Genomic DNA, 16,576 nt, shown 5'->3' with positions numbered 1-16,576 from the left:
TAACTCCAATCTTTTCTCTCCTTTTCTCTCTCTCCTTGCAAAGCGCATCGGGCGAAGGTGACGCCACGAAGAGACGGAAAGGAAATATTCTTTTTCCCTACATTCCCCACGCACTCCCGCTAGTTGCCGAGCGAACGAGTTCTCATCAAGCTCTTTGTCTTCCAAACTATCCTTTGGGCGAAAAAAAAAATGAATTGCAAGGTGCCATGCAAGCACGTGACAATCTCCTATCTTGTGGCCATCTTTGAAAAAGGCAAAGCTTCATTTCTGTATTCTATTCTCTATTCAATCAACACTGTCAATCTCATGGATAGAAAAATGTCTTTCACCTGCCTTGCTCACTCAAGCACGAGTACCCTATCAGCTCAGATGTATAGCCATTGTACTGTACGAGGGGTGATCACTGCCTCAGCGGCAGGGAGTTGTCCCGAAAAGAATAAAGTCCTAATCTCTATAAATGCATTACAATACGTCGGATGACAGTCAACCATTTTTGTATTTCAAAATTTCTTCATTTTGCGTTTATGCTCGGTCAAAAGCACAAAAAGCTTTGCAGAAAAATTTTAAATTAGACAGAAATAGGCATTTATGAACAAAAGGAAAGAAAAAGGCATTTTCAGAAGAAAACATTTAAAAAAGGGAGAAAAGGGCATTTATAGCATTTCTCCTAAACTTCCGGGCTCTAATGATGATTGTAACTTATAGTGTACCAAATTTGTTTCTTCCTCATCAGTGAATATTTTGCGACTCTGTATATTTAAAATATATTTAAAGTTAGAATTTGGCTGCTCTCTCTCTCTCTTTTTTTTTGGGGGGGGGGAATAAAATTTTGGTTCATGGTAGTCTTACTAATATTGTAGAACTCAGCAGCTTTCTTACAAGTTATTTCCCCTGATAAAATTTGCAGCTTATTTTAAACATTGTTAGCTTAAATTGCTGCATTATTTTTATACTTTTTGCTTCAAATTCTTGTGATTAGCTAAGTCTAATGAGCTCCTAAAATAAGAAATAATAACTATTAATAAACACAGATTGTATTAATTAAAAAAATACTTTGCACACAAAATATCTTTTTCTTAAAAATCTATTTTTAATAAAGATTAATTATGGATACCTAGTGTCCCAAGGTGCACTATATACTCAATAAGATATTTTGAAATATCATAATATTAGGCTTAGCATTAGAACAATTAAATTTGATAATTTCTAAAGGCAAAGCTCTATACTTCATTATATTACCCATTATTAAAAGAAATTGTTAAACCTGGATGGTTCAGGAGTCTATAAAGAACAAACAGACAGACACACACACACACACATATATATATATATATATATATATATATATATATATATATATATATATATATATATATATATATATATATATATATATATATATATATATATATATATATATATATATATATATATATATATATACTATGAACCATAGATATATATATTAGATTCTATGCAAACTAATATTATCTAGCGTTCGCCGTAATATTAGTTTGCATTAGTTTTAACGTTATATAACATTAGATTTTGTATTTTCTGATTCTATATCGAGTTGCTTTTTTTTGGAGTAAGTAAGAGGAAGATTTGGATGGTAGTAGAATAATTCAGCGATGTAATTTTGATTATTTTTCTGTTTTTGTTTTAGTTATTTGATTTTATTATGATTATTATTTTTCTTGTTCTTTACTTTTAATAAACTAGTTTTAATTAATTTTTTTTATTAATTCCTTAGAAAAAATTATTTAAAATTAGTTTATTAAAAGCGAAAAAAATAGTTTATTAAATTATTAAAAAAATTTCTAATGAATTCTTTAATTTCTTTTCTAGGAAATAATTAAAGAACATTCTAAGATCCTAAACCAATTGAATTTAAGAAGATTTTTTGACGAAATAGATAAGAAAATTCCTCAACACAAAACGAAAATTGCAAAAGCCGATAGATGGATAATTTTTTTTAAAGAAAAACAAGACATGCTTAAAGATTCAAACTTTTCAGGAGACTTGACTGAAACTATTACAGACATATTCTCTAAACTTAATAATAAAATTCATTCTGAATTAACAGACTCTGAACAAATTGACTGTTCTAAATTATCCTTTAACAGAAATGAAAAAAATTTCATGAAAACGGTTATCAAAATATTCCCGTTTCGAAAGCATCAATTTATACTGTAAAAATGTTTATGTGATATACTGTAAAAATGTATAAGTAATATTTTTATGAATGTATTGATTGAATTTTAATGATTTTAAACATTTTAAACATTTGATTTTAAACATTTAAATCTAATGAAAATTCCTTTTTTAATGGTCATCACTGTTATCATGTATGGTCATCATTGTAATTCTTGGACTTAATTTCCATTTGTTTTTAAACCCATATATTCAAGTGAAGGATTTTTTAACTCTTTTGCTTTGTTTAGGATAAAATTAAATTTATCCCAGTTAAAAAGAGTTAATTTATTAACTCAATTTTATTTTTAATTATTTAACATAAATTTTAGCTATGTATTCTGCTTTTTTATCTTTGAGGTTAAATTTTATTGTCAATCATTGAGTGCTGTTTCAGTGTTTTTCATATTTTCATTGAAAACTGGTATTATTTCTTCTTAATTCCTCATTATCATTGTAGTAATCACTTGTGTAAATATTGTTCTTTTTTTTAATTGCACTTGTTTGAAACCCTTGTCTAGGAAATATCTCTATAGAGTTATATGATTTTAATAGCACTGAAATGAATTGATCTGTATATATTGTACAGTATGAATATTGTATATTCCTATTGTGAGTATTGTTTACTGTCTAGCATTGTAGTTTTGGACTGAAAGCTAATTCCACCCAATCTTAAAAATATATGCATCAAAATTTTTAAGATACTGTGCTAGAATATATTCATGAAAACAAATTAATATTTACTGAGTCATTGTTTTTGTTAGTATTAAGAAAACAATTTTGAAACGATGTGTAAAGTTTGAAAAATATCAATTCTTTAGTTTAAAAACATTCCACTATTATCCATTCATTTTATGCTGTTCTTTTAAACCAAAAAATTATATCCTTAAAGTTTTTAAACTATCAATGACACACATCTTAAAACAATTTTTCTATGTAAAATCTGTTTTAACAGTTCTAGTTTATTGGGTGTTTATGAAAGCTTTAATAGAAAATTAAATAATAGCTCATATACAGTGTTTTCAGCACAAACAGGAGCCTAAGCATATGCTATCCATTTAATTCCCTGCTTCAGAAAACGTTATCCATACAAAAATTAAGATCGGTTTCTTTCATAAAAATTTCAATTAACTCAAAATTATTTCTCAAAGTAATCGTTTATTTGAAATTGTCCGGAAGTAATAATGTCAAAATTAAAGTTTACTGTAAAGTTCAATATAATGAAGTTTGACTCTATATTCATGTAAAAAATATTATTATTATTCCCCCAATGCCAATCATGTTTTATAACATTTTAAGTTGTATTCCTGATCAAGTATATGTTTTTTATGTTTGTTGTGATAAAAAGGGGGATAAACCCTTCAATTATTTGATTTTAACATGTATGTTGTCTATTTTCAATTATAAAGTATTTTAACATAATTGTTTTATTTTCGAATGACGCTGATCTATTGATCTGGGAAAATTTGTGAATTGATCTGTGTTATGCAAAGTTAATTTGCGTTAAGGCATTCCATACATTTGTATGCAGATGATAGACTAACTTCGTTGGTTTGTATAATAATAATTATCTGCAAATTCTTGTAATAAAGGCTGTAATGTGTTTGTGACAATTGAATCTCTGTGTTTTTTATTGTACTTTTTTTCTAACTAGAAGTTTATATTCAATTTTTAAAAAAAAGAATTTGAAATTTTTATATAATAACTGGCATTGAACTTAATTCTGGGCTTACGACTATCATTGTTCAACTCCGTAGCCTTGTAATTTTTAACCCAACTCTGAAGTCAAGGGAACTCTCAGATCAAGTATTTTATTTTATAACCGTCGTCGAACAGCCGACCCAGTTTTTTGGCTTACGCCTACAAATGCTCAACTCCGTAGCTTTGTAATTTTGAACCAATCCAGAAGACAAGGAAAATCCTGGATCAGTACCCACCAGAGGAAATGGGGGACTTGGTTACTCGACAGCTTTAACGTGCATCAGTCACCACTTACTACACGGGGAGTCTCTGGCTGGTAGGGATCGAAACCACGCGCTCTTGGACAAGGGCCCAGTGTCCTATCAACCAGGCTATTCCGGCCCTCAGATCAAGCATTTTATTTATTTATTTTATTTTATATTTTATAACCGTCGTTGAACAGCCAACCCAATTTCATGGGTTTACGACTACTAACGTTCAACTCCGTAGCCTTGTAATTTTGAACCAATCCAGAAGACAAGGAAACTCCTGGATCAGTACCCCCAGAGGTGTTGATTTGTTGTGTGAACATGGAGGACTTTGAGACTCGACAGATTTAACATGCATCAGTCACCATTTACTACACGGGGAGTCTTCGGCCGGCGAGGATCGAACCCACGACCTCTTGGATATGGGCCCTGCGCCCTACCGACCAGGCTATCCCGGCCTTTCAGATCATTGGGACAAACCGGGCTTCGTTAGCCGCGATGGCTCAGGGGGTAGAGCGTTCGCTTTCCAATGAGGTGAACCAGGATTCAATCCCAGCAGATGGCTGGTCGATACGAATATCGCATCCGGCTTGCACCGACCACAGTGCTGATCCTCAGTAGTACATGGATCATGGTTTAGAGTCCCCTTGCCGTCAGGCTAACAATGTGAGAGTTTCGTGGTCTTCCTCTGCATGGAACGCAAGTGCGGGTTAATTCCATCAAAAGTCCTCCACGAAGGCAAATTTCACCAACTACTCGATCCATGATTTTATCCTTGTCTTCTGGATTCAAAATTACAAGGCTACGGAGTTGAACATTAGTAGTCATAAACCCAAAAATGGGGTCGGCTGTTCAACGACGGCTATAAAAACTAGGAGGACTACTTCTTGATGAAAATAACTCTCATTTGTGTTACATGGAGAAGAAAACTTCCCACAGTTATCCGGACGGCATAGGAATTCTAACTGAGGATATTATACATTAGCTCTGTGGACAATGTGAGCTGGGAGCAGAATTCATTTCAATCAATCACCGCTGAGATTCTAACCTGGGTAACTTCATAAGCACAGATCTCTACATTAAGTTGACAAAAATATTTTCTTCTTCTAATGCAAAGATGCATAGCTAGTTTTAAATGGTAAGCAACAAAAACGAGATAGTGCTGTGTTGAGGACTAATATTAATATGATTAATTGTAAAAATGAAGAGTGCATTTGAATTCAATATGAACACATTATGAAATAAAATAATGTATAGCCAATTATTTTTGCTGAAACGCAATTAAAGAAAATTATAATTAATAAGTGAAAAACTATTTAAAGTAAATAAATCTAGACTGATAATAAATACAAAAGGAAATTAGAAATTTTCCTTTACCCCAGTTGTTAAATTTTATCAAGGAACGAAATTTGTTACTAACATAGTATCAGATGACAGCGATTATAATTGATTACTGTTTAATAATCTGAGTATGGGGGAATTAGTTAATAACTTATTATATCAGAACATAGCTGAATTTTTTTTCTCTTTCATGTTTTAATTAATGTTTAAACCAATTCTGGTGCTGTTAAAGCGCTTTGAGACCTGTGAGCAATAGGTTTTGCATCCCTGGTGTATTTCAATAAATAATACTACATAAAATAAATTTATACAGTAAACGTCCCCACAGTAACCAGAAAATTTTAAAATTAATAATTTCTTATGAAACTATTTAAATTTAATAAGCTTTGGCATAGAGTTAAAGTATTTTTCCTAAAATAAAAAATAAAAAACATTTGTACTTTTTGTTAAACATTTATATAACAAGAATCGGTCAGGAAAATTATACCAAAATTTTAAGAATTGTAAGAATTAAGTACTTTTCAAAAAGATCATAAAATTGCAAAGTGTTAAAAAGGAAAATTAATATTATTGTGTGCAATCAACTGTACAGAGATAAAATATAAACCGTACTAGAGAGCTCATTAAAAAATATATAACGAAAAATTATCGCCTTTCACTCTTAAAGAGCATAATTTTTTAAATATTTTTCATTGTATGCTGATTTTCCTTGAACACATGTACCATTTTTTGGTTCAATCGGCCAAAGGAAACTGAATTGAATTTAAACTGATTTGATTGATTTGACATTATCGGCGAATTAAATATCCAGGTAAGAATTTTGTTATTTACATTGAAACTGAATTACCTGGATAGAAATAAATGTGGCAGAAAATATTTCAAAATTAAAAAGGAAGCTTACCGCTGTACGAACAACATTGACAAAATTGAAGAATCGATTAATAACGAAACAGAATTACTGGAACAATTTGAAGCTTTTTTAGCACAATTGAATGAAAAAGAAAGCAAATTGAGTTTTATGAATGATGAAATTGTAGATCTTCATCTGAATATACAATTATACTTCATCTGAATATTTTGTCTGAAGTTGATAAAATTTTTTGGAAAACAGAATTTTCTTTAAAAATAAAGAAAATGAATTCTATTCCAGCTGATACAGTTTCAAGTACCTCTGAAACAAATGATTAAAATAATTCCGAATGCATCTACCTAAATTAAATATAAATAAATATGCGGGAAGTTATGCAGGACGGTTAGATTTTTACAATTTATTTGAAAGTTGTATTCATAATAATGCATAAGCAAAGTTTATAAATTTAATTCTTTGAAATCGTATTTATGTGGAAATGCCCTTGCATGCATTAACGGATTTGCAATTTCGGATGAGAATTACGATAAAGCCCTAGATTTATTAAAGGATAGATTTGGGAACAAAAACATGTCAATCAACGCTCATTTGAGTGATTTATTAAATTTATCGCCTGTCAAAAATCCTAATGATGTTATGAGTCTATGCATAGAGCTGGCCTACATATTGATTACGTGCTCAGAAACTGAACTTTTCATAATTATAAAATCATTGGTCAGATCACTAGACATGTTACCATTTCATGAGAAGAATAAAATAACAGAATATAAACCTTTTCTAACCAATCCATCAGGTCCAAGAAAAAGGCAGTATTTTCTGGTGATATGTCATTTAACTTGAGGCTACATTGAACAGCATAAAAGCGACCTAGATTGAAATATCAACTAAAATAATTCTTTTTTACTAACAGTAAAACAGCCAAATAAGCAAAAGACTAACACCACGGAAATAATATATAGACTATTTGTTTTTTGATCCGTATGTATCAATAAGGGTAGTTTTTCATATTAGTACCTTCATGAAAATAATTACAGTAACTGTCCCTTATAAAATAACTGATAATAAAATTACCCACTTTTTAAAATCAAATCTACAAGGACCGAGTCATTCCAATATCAAAACATGCTAAAATCATTCTTTAATCGTTATTTTGCAAAAACGGATTTTTGGCAATCTAAAAAGCAATCTTCTTATATAAATTTTCTTCAAAAAAAAGTAAACAAAAAAAAAAGATCAATTGATAAACAACTTGAAAGCTTTTTTTTTATATTTTAAACTGAAAGTTATGATAAAATAAACATTTAAATGCGCATTTTTCAATAAAAAGTATTTATTCAAAAGAATAATGGTAAAATTTTAAATATCTAAAAAAACTCATTTATATACTCCCTCCATCAATATGCCCCAAATTCTTATATACCCCACATAAAAGACATGAATATCTCTAGGGCCAAATATCAAGCAAATTTTAAGTACATAACTAGACAATATAAGAAAAATCTTACTAAAATGAAGTAATGAAATTTATGAATTAAATAATTAACAATAACTAGATAAATCAAAAATGGACTTTTCATTAAAATCAGATACTAAGAAAACACCATTTTTTTGAAAAAATAAAATAGAATGGCAGTGTTTTTAAGGGTGATGGCTTATTTTTACAAAAAGAGCAAAGACGGCATATTTAAAGGGATCAAAGGTCAGGCGCGGTAGACCCTCTAAAAATGCTTAGTTTGAACATTGATATAAGGTTTGAATCTGAAATTCTTTTTTTCTCTAATGTAAATTTTCTGATTTATACTTTAATGAAGCAAATATTTTTAGAACAAATAAGACTTTAATATGTAGAGGACACAGTCCCAAGTAAAAAAATATCACTGGATGAGACAAGTATCAAAACTTGTAATCCAAGGCAAGCTACTTTAATTCTTTTTATTTGATTCCATGTCAGAGAGCCGGCAATTTCAGTTGACACGTACAAGTACAATTATGGAAATATCTCTTTCAATAATAAATAAATTGCCTCTTTTTGTATCAAATAAAAAGATGAATCATAAAACATCATCACAGTAAAACTTTCAATAATTTATCACTTGTATTCAGTTTCATAAATTTGAAGATGCAATTATTATTGCCAATTTGGGGCTTGACAATAGAGGTCAAATTATAGAAAAGAATAAATTGTTAATGTTGTTAACTGAGAAGATTTCTGTTTTCATATCTACGTGAAAATATTTGTTCAGTTTTCAAGACAATTACGCATTGATCACCTGAATTAAAATAGAAATTAAAACATCAGAAAATCAAATTAAGCAAGCTCCAAGAGATTGTGGAACAATCCCCATCAACTTAGCAGGTTATGCCATGTATATCTTCTTCCATATATATTGATTTTAAAGCATAATCATTTATTCTTACAAAATATTATTTGCAATAAAAAGATTTAGCTCAAATATTTTGTCCATTTACGACTGAAAGCTGTTCATTTTAACACACATTAAAAATAAAAAGATTTCAGGAAACTTGCTGTCAAGCAATCAGGTTGATTACGGACAATTCAAGCTCTATGCCAATGCAAAGAGAGAAAATATAATACAAAGTAGAAAGATAAAAGAAAAAAAAAGAAATGTTTATTATCTAAGATTTTCAAATGAAAATAAATAACTTGAAAATGCGTACATTTTTTAAGCACCTATAATAGTTTAATGCAAAGATTGGAACAATCAGTGATTAAAACAAGACAAAGTTATAACTTCTAATAAGAGGTGTTAGCTACCAAGAACGTTGCTATGTCAACATAAATAATCCATTTACTTTTTAACATAATAAAATACATCACACAAAAAAAATATAACTACTTGTACTTGGTAAAAAAAAAATTTAATAAGTTATAATTTAATTTTTCCCCAATTCGTTTAAAATAATTAAAAGATGGAAGGCGTTACAACATTAAAATTATCTCTTACACCAATAAGTTATTGAAGGATCCCTAGTTTCATGTTCTTCAGCAATTTTTAAGTAAGGCTGAACAGAATTTAAGTTCTGTGGAGCAATTTTTAAATTAGCCATGGTTAATAACACGGTATAATGATTAATTTCACGGCATGTGCAATAAAACTGTAGTGCATAATAGCTTCAGGATGTCTGTGATTCCTCAGGAAACTGGATGACCCTTCAAAGTATGTTTTCAAGCATGCGCAGTATAATAATCATAATGAATAACGCCTCCTCCCTGTCCTTCTTGCAGAAGGCAACACAAGAGAAAAGGCGCGCTCATTTCAAGAATGCGACAAATCAAAATTTATATTAAAAGTGTATGTAATTGTATATTATTCAAAGTATTGATTTTCTGCCTTTTCATTAAAAATTTTATTTCCTTAATAGTTGAATGATCATCTTTTTTAATTAATTGATGAACGTTGAATACTTGCTTATTACTTTGGTTTATTTGTTACATTATTAAAGTGACTGTTTTTACTGATAGTTAAATAAATATGTTCACAAGAAATTATTTTATAGATTTGCGTAAAATTTTTCTTCGTGATTTGTAAAATCCTTTCACGTTTGAAATACTTAAAAATTATAGTTCAAGGAACTACTTGCACAGCTTTTATAGTATATATTTTAATGAAAGAATAAGAATAAAAAATGTTAAAATGAGTAAAAGAAAAAACAAGTACATATTTCATAAATATATTTCGAAGCATTTTTATTCTATTTACTTTTCCCATCATTCTTTATAATACATCATGCCTGTAACAAATTCTTTTAAATTTGCTGCTATCTGTATAGTATAAGGAACCATCGTTCGGAATAAAGTTAAATAAAAGTTCATCGAAAGAAAATTAAAAAAAGATATGATTGGAACTTCAAAAAAAGGTATTGGTCAAGTAATATATCCCAGGTAATATAACATAGAAATAGTAACAATTATCATATAATGAGAGCATAATTATATTTAGTTTGCCGTAATTTCTTAGTTAACTCTGAAAGTATCTTTTCGTTCACACATACTAATGAAACAAAACATTTCTTAATTATCGTCTTGAAAATGGCTCGGGCACGTTTATCTTTTAGAAATTTCGAAATCTTCTCTTATGAAATAGAAAATAATTAAGACATTCATCGGCGAAATATCGTATTTAGTTCTCAAAAATTCACCATTCCATCCAAGAATGAGATTACCGGGCCAGTAGACACCAGCTGGAAAGAGGTTTCCGAGAGAACCTTCTTCGATGACGTCTGAAGTGCGCCTTGGCGAACAAAGAGCACGGGGCGAGCTCAAATGATCAGAAAGTCGGGTCCCCGATCGTGGTTGCCGGGAGAAAAGTGTTGAACCAAGCAGACTCCTCAATTCTGCTTTTAACAAGTAAAGTCTATGGCGGGCTTGTCATACTTTGAATCGAATTTTCTTGTTTAAGAATCGGAGTAATCAATTTAAAAAAAAAAAAATACTAATAATTTTTTCAATCTTTCCTATCCACGAAAATGTAGGTCATTTTTTTTTTATCTTTATTACTTTTTGTAATATTGCCTTTGAAACTCAAGTCACTTTCTACCTTAAGGGAGGAAGGCAACTTCCACCCCCAAGAGACGATTGGGGTCTAATCTTCTCCGTATTCGTCTTGCTTTCTCCCTGTTCAACTCTTTTTGAAAATCTTTTTCTTTCTCTGTCCTTTTGAAGAACTGATATGGGGGCGTTTTAAAAACCGATAGCTTACTAAAAATTCGATCATTTTATATACATTTTATTTATTTAGTAGTAATAATTTTCTTGTTTTTATTTATTTTGAGAGTGCAATTTGTTTTTTAAATACATTACTCCCCTTTTTTTAAACCTTTTTCCTAGTTTTTTAAAGATATTTCAAAATTAAAAAATTTATCTTCTGAATAAAGTGAGATTAATTAAAATCGTGACAATGACGTAAAGATCTTCCAATATACTATAAGGCATCACAAAACTGCAGTTTTCCTTTTTTTTTTAAAAAAATACATCGTGCACTCATTTGTAGATTTAAGAAAACATTTACATTAAAAAAATTTAAAAGGTTGCAGTTTTTCCATTCCATAAATAGTTTTAATTACTCCAATAGCTGGGATAGTTTGTTTTTCCATGGTAAGGGGAAAAAAATAGCTAGTACACAAGACCACACGTCATCCAAACATGAACAAGCCCTTATCCCTGTTTTTAGGGCTTTAATGTAAATACACAAGAACAAAGTATTATGAAACTTTTATTTAAAACAGTAAATGAAGCAAAATATGAAAATATACGCATGTATTGTAAAATTCTTTAAAAAAAAAAGGAAGTAGAAGAACATTAGTGGACATAATTGATATTCATGAGAGAAAAATACAAACGGTATCAAAATATAATTAATCGCTGCTTAGGAACGCAATACTGAAAATATTGAAACCAGTTTGATTGCCAAATAAAATAGAAAGAATGAGAAATGTGATTATTATAAACACCACGAAATTTCATCACGATAAATTAAAAAATAAAAATAAGTTGTAGTACTTAGTGTTAAGCTTCTCTTTGTTACTTTAGACAGTCAAACTGGTTTTGATGTTTTCAGACCCGATTCCTTAGTTGATTCACTAGATTTTGAAACTATTAGTCTTTTTTTATTGCTTTAACATTAATCTGTAATTCCTAATTAATACACTTTTTAAAACTTTTTTTCGCAATATTCTAAAAATATATATTCAGAGTAGTAATTATGCAATACCTTATGCATTTAATAACGAGAAATTTTTCAAATTCATATTAAAAGTGTGTAGTGTAATTTTTATTCACAATTTTTCGCTCTTTTATATTGATGGAAAGAAGTATGTAATCAATGTAATATTTTAATTTCTCTTCCCTGACCCTCCTTTGCTATTCATGGAGAGTAAGAATTTCTGCACTGCAAACTTTAATTAGTGTAGTTATAGTTAATTAAAATATAAGACAACTAACACAGCTAACTCGAATTTACACAGTAGCTAACTCGAACTACTACTAACTCGAAAACTAACTCGAATTTACACAGTAAGTAACCATATTAGCTTAAACAATGGATTTAATGGCAACATAGTTTTTTAAAGTGGTAGAATTCAATTAGTTTCAAAACGGTGTAACAGTCTTTAAAAAAAAATTGAAAAAAATTAATTAAAATTAAAAAAAAGGTTGTGAAAAATATTTGTATTTGAATGTTAATTCAAAGAAAAAATTTAAAAAGTAATAAAAAATAAAATCTTGAACTCAAGGTGTTACTTTAACATAAGAAGTTTTTCAAATTAGCAAATCAATTTTTAAAAAAATCTAACAAACTTTATTTGATTTGTAGAGAAAATATAAATTTATTTTTAATGTAGTTACTTTATATGAATTACTTTCATATGACTACATAGTAAAATTTTATAAATTTAAATACTCTGGTTATTATTAGTTCTCTAAATAATTAAATCAAAATAATAAACAATTCAATGTGTAATTAGAAAAAGTGCAGGTTAAATAAAATGATAAAACCATTTTGAAAATAAATAAAGCCGTTTTAGAGTTTAAAAAAAATATTTTTTAAGTCTTTCTTAGAAGGAGAAAAAGCATAATGTAGAGTGAGTCTCTTCTGATATCTTTTGAAAGCTATTCCCCCTTTTCTGTGACAGTGGTTAGTCGATTAGTTTCGGATTACTTAACACCCCAGAAAATATACGCACCCCCACCAAATATGTAGGGGAGACAGTGGAACGGGTTTTGGAGGTGCTATATATTTCGTCCCTATTCGGGACGAACTCTTACTAAAGGTTAGAAGGGAAATGGAAAGGCCTTCTTAGGTATTCTTTGGCCAAGGTTCAAGCAATGCTTGAAAGAAATTTTATTTTATTATAATAAATTTGTAACTTATAACTATTATTTTGGATATTATATGCGATAATTGCACGAAACTTCGCAAACCTTGCTTAAATATTTATAGAGATACACAAACATTTTTATAAAAAACTAATTTTTTCTCTTGTGTTTTTGCTATAACTTACAAATGTTCAATAAAATTATACGAAACGTTTGAATCAATTTTAAACGGATTACGAAATTATTACTTTAAAAATTAAAAAAGAAATTAAAAACTGAGCCAGATAAGAGTAATTAAAGTAGTTGTTTTATACTGCGCATGTGCGGAAAAAATTAAGAAAATTTTTTATCTCAAATTTGTAGTGAATCGTGGTTGACAACTTAAAAGTAAAGTCCGATTTGAATATCTTAAAAATTTTCCTCTACTTATATCTTCGAGAAGCCATAAAAACCTAATTTCCCAGCACCTATCAGAATATACAATATTGATGCATTGATGTATAGGTACTATTGTTGATTTGTTACGCACTCTGAAACGAATTAGTGCAATATCTGTATCAATTTTGCATTCTGTACAAATCTTATTATTTTACTTCAATTAATAATTGGTAGCAATAATAATTAACAAAGCTGAATGGTTTATACTTTACTTTAAAATAATGACTTTCTCTGAACCATTGAGAAAATTTCATTTTTTAAATTTCTCTGAACTGAAAATATAATCAAAAAATCGTAAATCGGATTTTTTTAATCGGATTTTAATAGAAATTTTTTTAAAATTGTTCTAATTTCACTTCATGTTAAATGTTATATTTTTAGAACAAAAGGCGTACCAGCAATTCAGTTGCAGACACACACACTATTTTTTTTTTTATTTTATTACTAGCCACCTAAGGCGGCCAGCTGTCCGCCACGCTGAAGGTTTTCACAAATAAAGTTTTTTAAAACATAGCAGGAAATCTGAAGATTAGTGGACAATTAAAGTGTTCCTGTCCAGCAATTTTGTCTTCATATCCAGTTCTGCTGCAGATGTGTTATAGCTCTTGAGGATGTTTGAAATTATATAGCTACAACGCTTAAGAAAAAAAAACTAAAATGCTAAATACATGAAAAGAACACGAAAACGAATAAATTTTTTATGGTATCAATTTCTATTTCTATATAATTTTTTATGGTATCAAATTCTATTTCTATATCTGTTACGTCAAGCACTCAGGTATTATAATTTGATCTAGTTGTGCTTGTATAATTTTGATCTAGTTGCGCTTTCTACGTCATTTTGTTAACATCGTTTGGTTTGTTATTTAACATCGTTTGGTTTGTTATTTCTAAGTTAACTTCCAAAAAAATTGGCTGGCATCAGCATTTTTATTCTTTAAGTTGTTTATTTTTTCTTTTGGAATTCGTTCCTTTTTAGCGAAATGTTTTTCAACCTAATCGAATTCTTTGCCGACTGTTCTCTGTATATATAAAGAAAATAAAGTAAATATTTTTAAAGTGTTGTGAAAAGAATTTTTAGTTGTACAAAGTACTACAATATCGCTATAAAAATTATCGTCTTCGCTTAAGAAAAAAAAAATAGAGCGTGGAAAGAAGAAGAAAAACTTATTATAACAATTATGAACAGTGACAAATATATCAAAGCGAAGCGTTCTATTTACGTATCGAATATGTTGCCACATTTTTAATACAAAAGTTAAACTTTTCTCCACTTTAATAAATGTAAACTAATGCGAACTTTACAATTAAATTATTAATTCCTTCGTATATTATTGGTTTAAGTTGTCGAAAATTAATATTTCAATTGTGAGGTTCGCATTAGCATACATTTATAAGAGTGGGGAAAAGTATATGCATTTTTTAATAGTTTTTTGAATATGGCTCTTTGAAGACGAAAAAGCAGACGAAAAGCATAGACTTACAAAATGACTGATAACTAAATAACTAATCAAAATTTTTGAAAAAGAAAAAAAATACTTCTTCATTATGTCAAAACACAATTATGGGGCGAGTTTCGTGCCCGGGCGAGGCTTCTGGGGCGATATATTGTGATTACAGACACACACACACACACACACACAGCCGCGTTTATTATTATGTATAGATGTATAGATGTATAGATGTGTCTAAATAAATTGATATATCTATATATATAAAAGTGAATGTGTGTTTGTTTGTTTGTCCTCTATAGACTCCTAAACCAACCGACAGAAAGCTATGAAACTTGGCATACAGATAGTTCAAAGCACGAGGAAGGTTTCTGTCGACATTAGAATATTCTGCGACAAACCGTTCCAGCGGTATCAGCAAAAATCGAAATGGAATTTTCTGATTGGTTAAAAGTTAGCCATTGTTTTAAATTTTGCTTTAAACGAATCAGTTATCAAATATCTTGAAGATAGCAACAGTGATATTTTCTATCTTATATCTCTATTCTTTTAGAAAAGTAAATTACATATACTTTAATATTTAATTGTAATTCGGTTCTTTATGTCAGGTGAGCACAAGCAAGTAAAATCAACGAGAATAGATTTCGTAATTATAGGCCGTATCACGGACTTAGTATTGTGAGAACTTTTTAATAAAAATAAAGGCAAAAGCAAATTTCATTCAAATTGCACGTTTTCAATAAATATTCATATTTAGTATGCAATTTCAGATTAGCACAATTAAATTTAGTTTTTGAAGATTTCATTGCTGCCAGTTGTCATTTGAAAACTATTAGATTGTTTATTATTACAAAGTTTTCGAATTCACATTCATTTTATTTCTTTCATTTAAAAAATAAATTTTAGCTTTAAATTTTATCATTACTATATTTCTAATTTAATTTATTTCATTTTTATTGCTTTTTTATTATTTAAAATAAATATGTGAATTTTCGATTTAGCGAATTTGCGACCACTGTCAACTTTTACATTTCTTTTTGTTTCAGAGAGAATATTTGCAACAATATGCAGCCTAAACGAATCGCTCTTAGTAGCTCGACATCTTAAGCACGAAAAAAGAGAACTATCCGTGTTTCAGAAACATCGGCGCAACGGGAAAAAAGACTTGAAACTAATCGAGAACACCATGCTTTATCCCGTTCCTTAGAAACGTCTGAGCCACTGAAAAGAAGACTGTTAACGAATCAACTACGCACTACTTAAGTCCGTTCGTCGGAAACATCTGAGCTACGGGAAGCAAGAATGAAAATCAATCAAGAACAAAATTCGCTATTCAGACGCTGCCAATACTCTTATTTGAATCTCAGTACATTTCACTATGATCCGACAGCCAACTATAGTCTCCACTAAAGCGTCATCATCGGAAAAAGGGATCAATTATGTATGTTTTGTAGTGCTCTCAAATTTAAGAAGGAAACAGCTGGAATTCGCTGTTCTGGAG

The 16,576-nt window shown here is 29.3% G+C and overlaps 1 protein-coding gene and 1 long non-coding RNA gene across 2 annotated transcripts in view; one reads left to right on the top strand and one right to left on the bottom strand.

Moving 5' to 3' along the window:
• Positions 1-3,811, top strand: part of LOC107455048 (uncharacterized) — a 44,230-nt gene extending 40,419 nt beyond the window's left edge. The window contains exon 3 of the long non-coding RNA XR_011636993.2: positions 1,849-3,811. This is a non-coding gene — a long non-coding RNA (uncharacterized LOC107455048). The remainder of the gene's footprint in view (positions 1-1,848) is intronic.
• Positions 3,812-6,838: 3,027 nt separating this feature from the next.
• LOC147810941 (vacuolar protein sorting-associated protein VTA1 homolog) lies at positions 6,839-9,616 on the bottom strand. The gene is made up of 2 exons (XM_087160369.1): positions 9,318-9,616; positions 6,839-7,218 (listed from the first exon to the last, which is right to left on the bottom strand). The coding sequence occupies exons 1-2, from the start codon at positions 9,418-9,420 to the stop codon at positions 7,067-7,069; spliced, it is 255 nt and encodes an 84-aa protein (XP_087016495.1). The 5' UTR covers positions 9,421-9,616; the 3' UTR covers positions 6,839-7,066.
• Between the last annotated feature and the right edge of the window lie 6,960 nt (positions 9,617-16,576).

This window comes from Parasteatoda tepidariorum, chromosome 4 (assembly GCF_982258835.1).
Source record: "Parasteatoda tepidariorum strain Cologne lab strain chromosome 4, Ptep-v5.0, whole genome shotgun sequence".
In the NCBI taxonomy this organism is placed as follows: Eukaryota; Metazoa; Arthropoda; class Arachnida; order Araneae; family Theridiidae; genus Parasteatoda; species Parasteatoda tepidariorum.
Note: the sequence above shows the minus strand (reverse complement) of the source record. Positions and strands in the feature narration are given on the sequence as shown.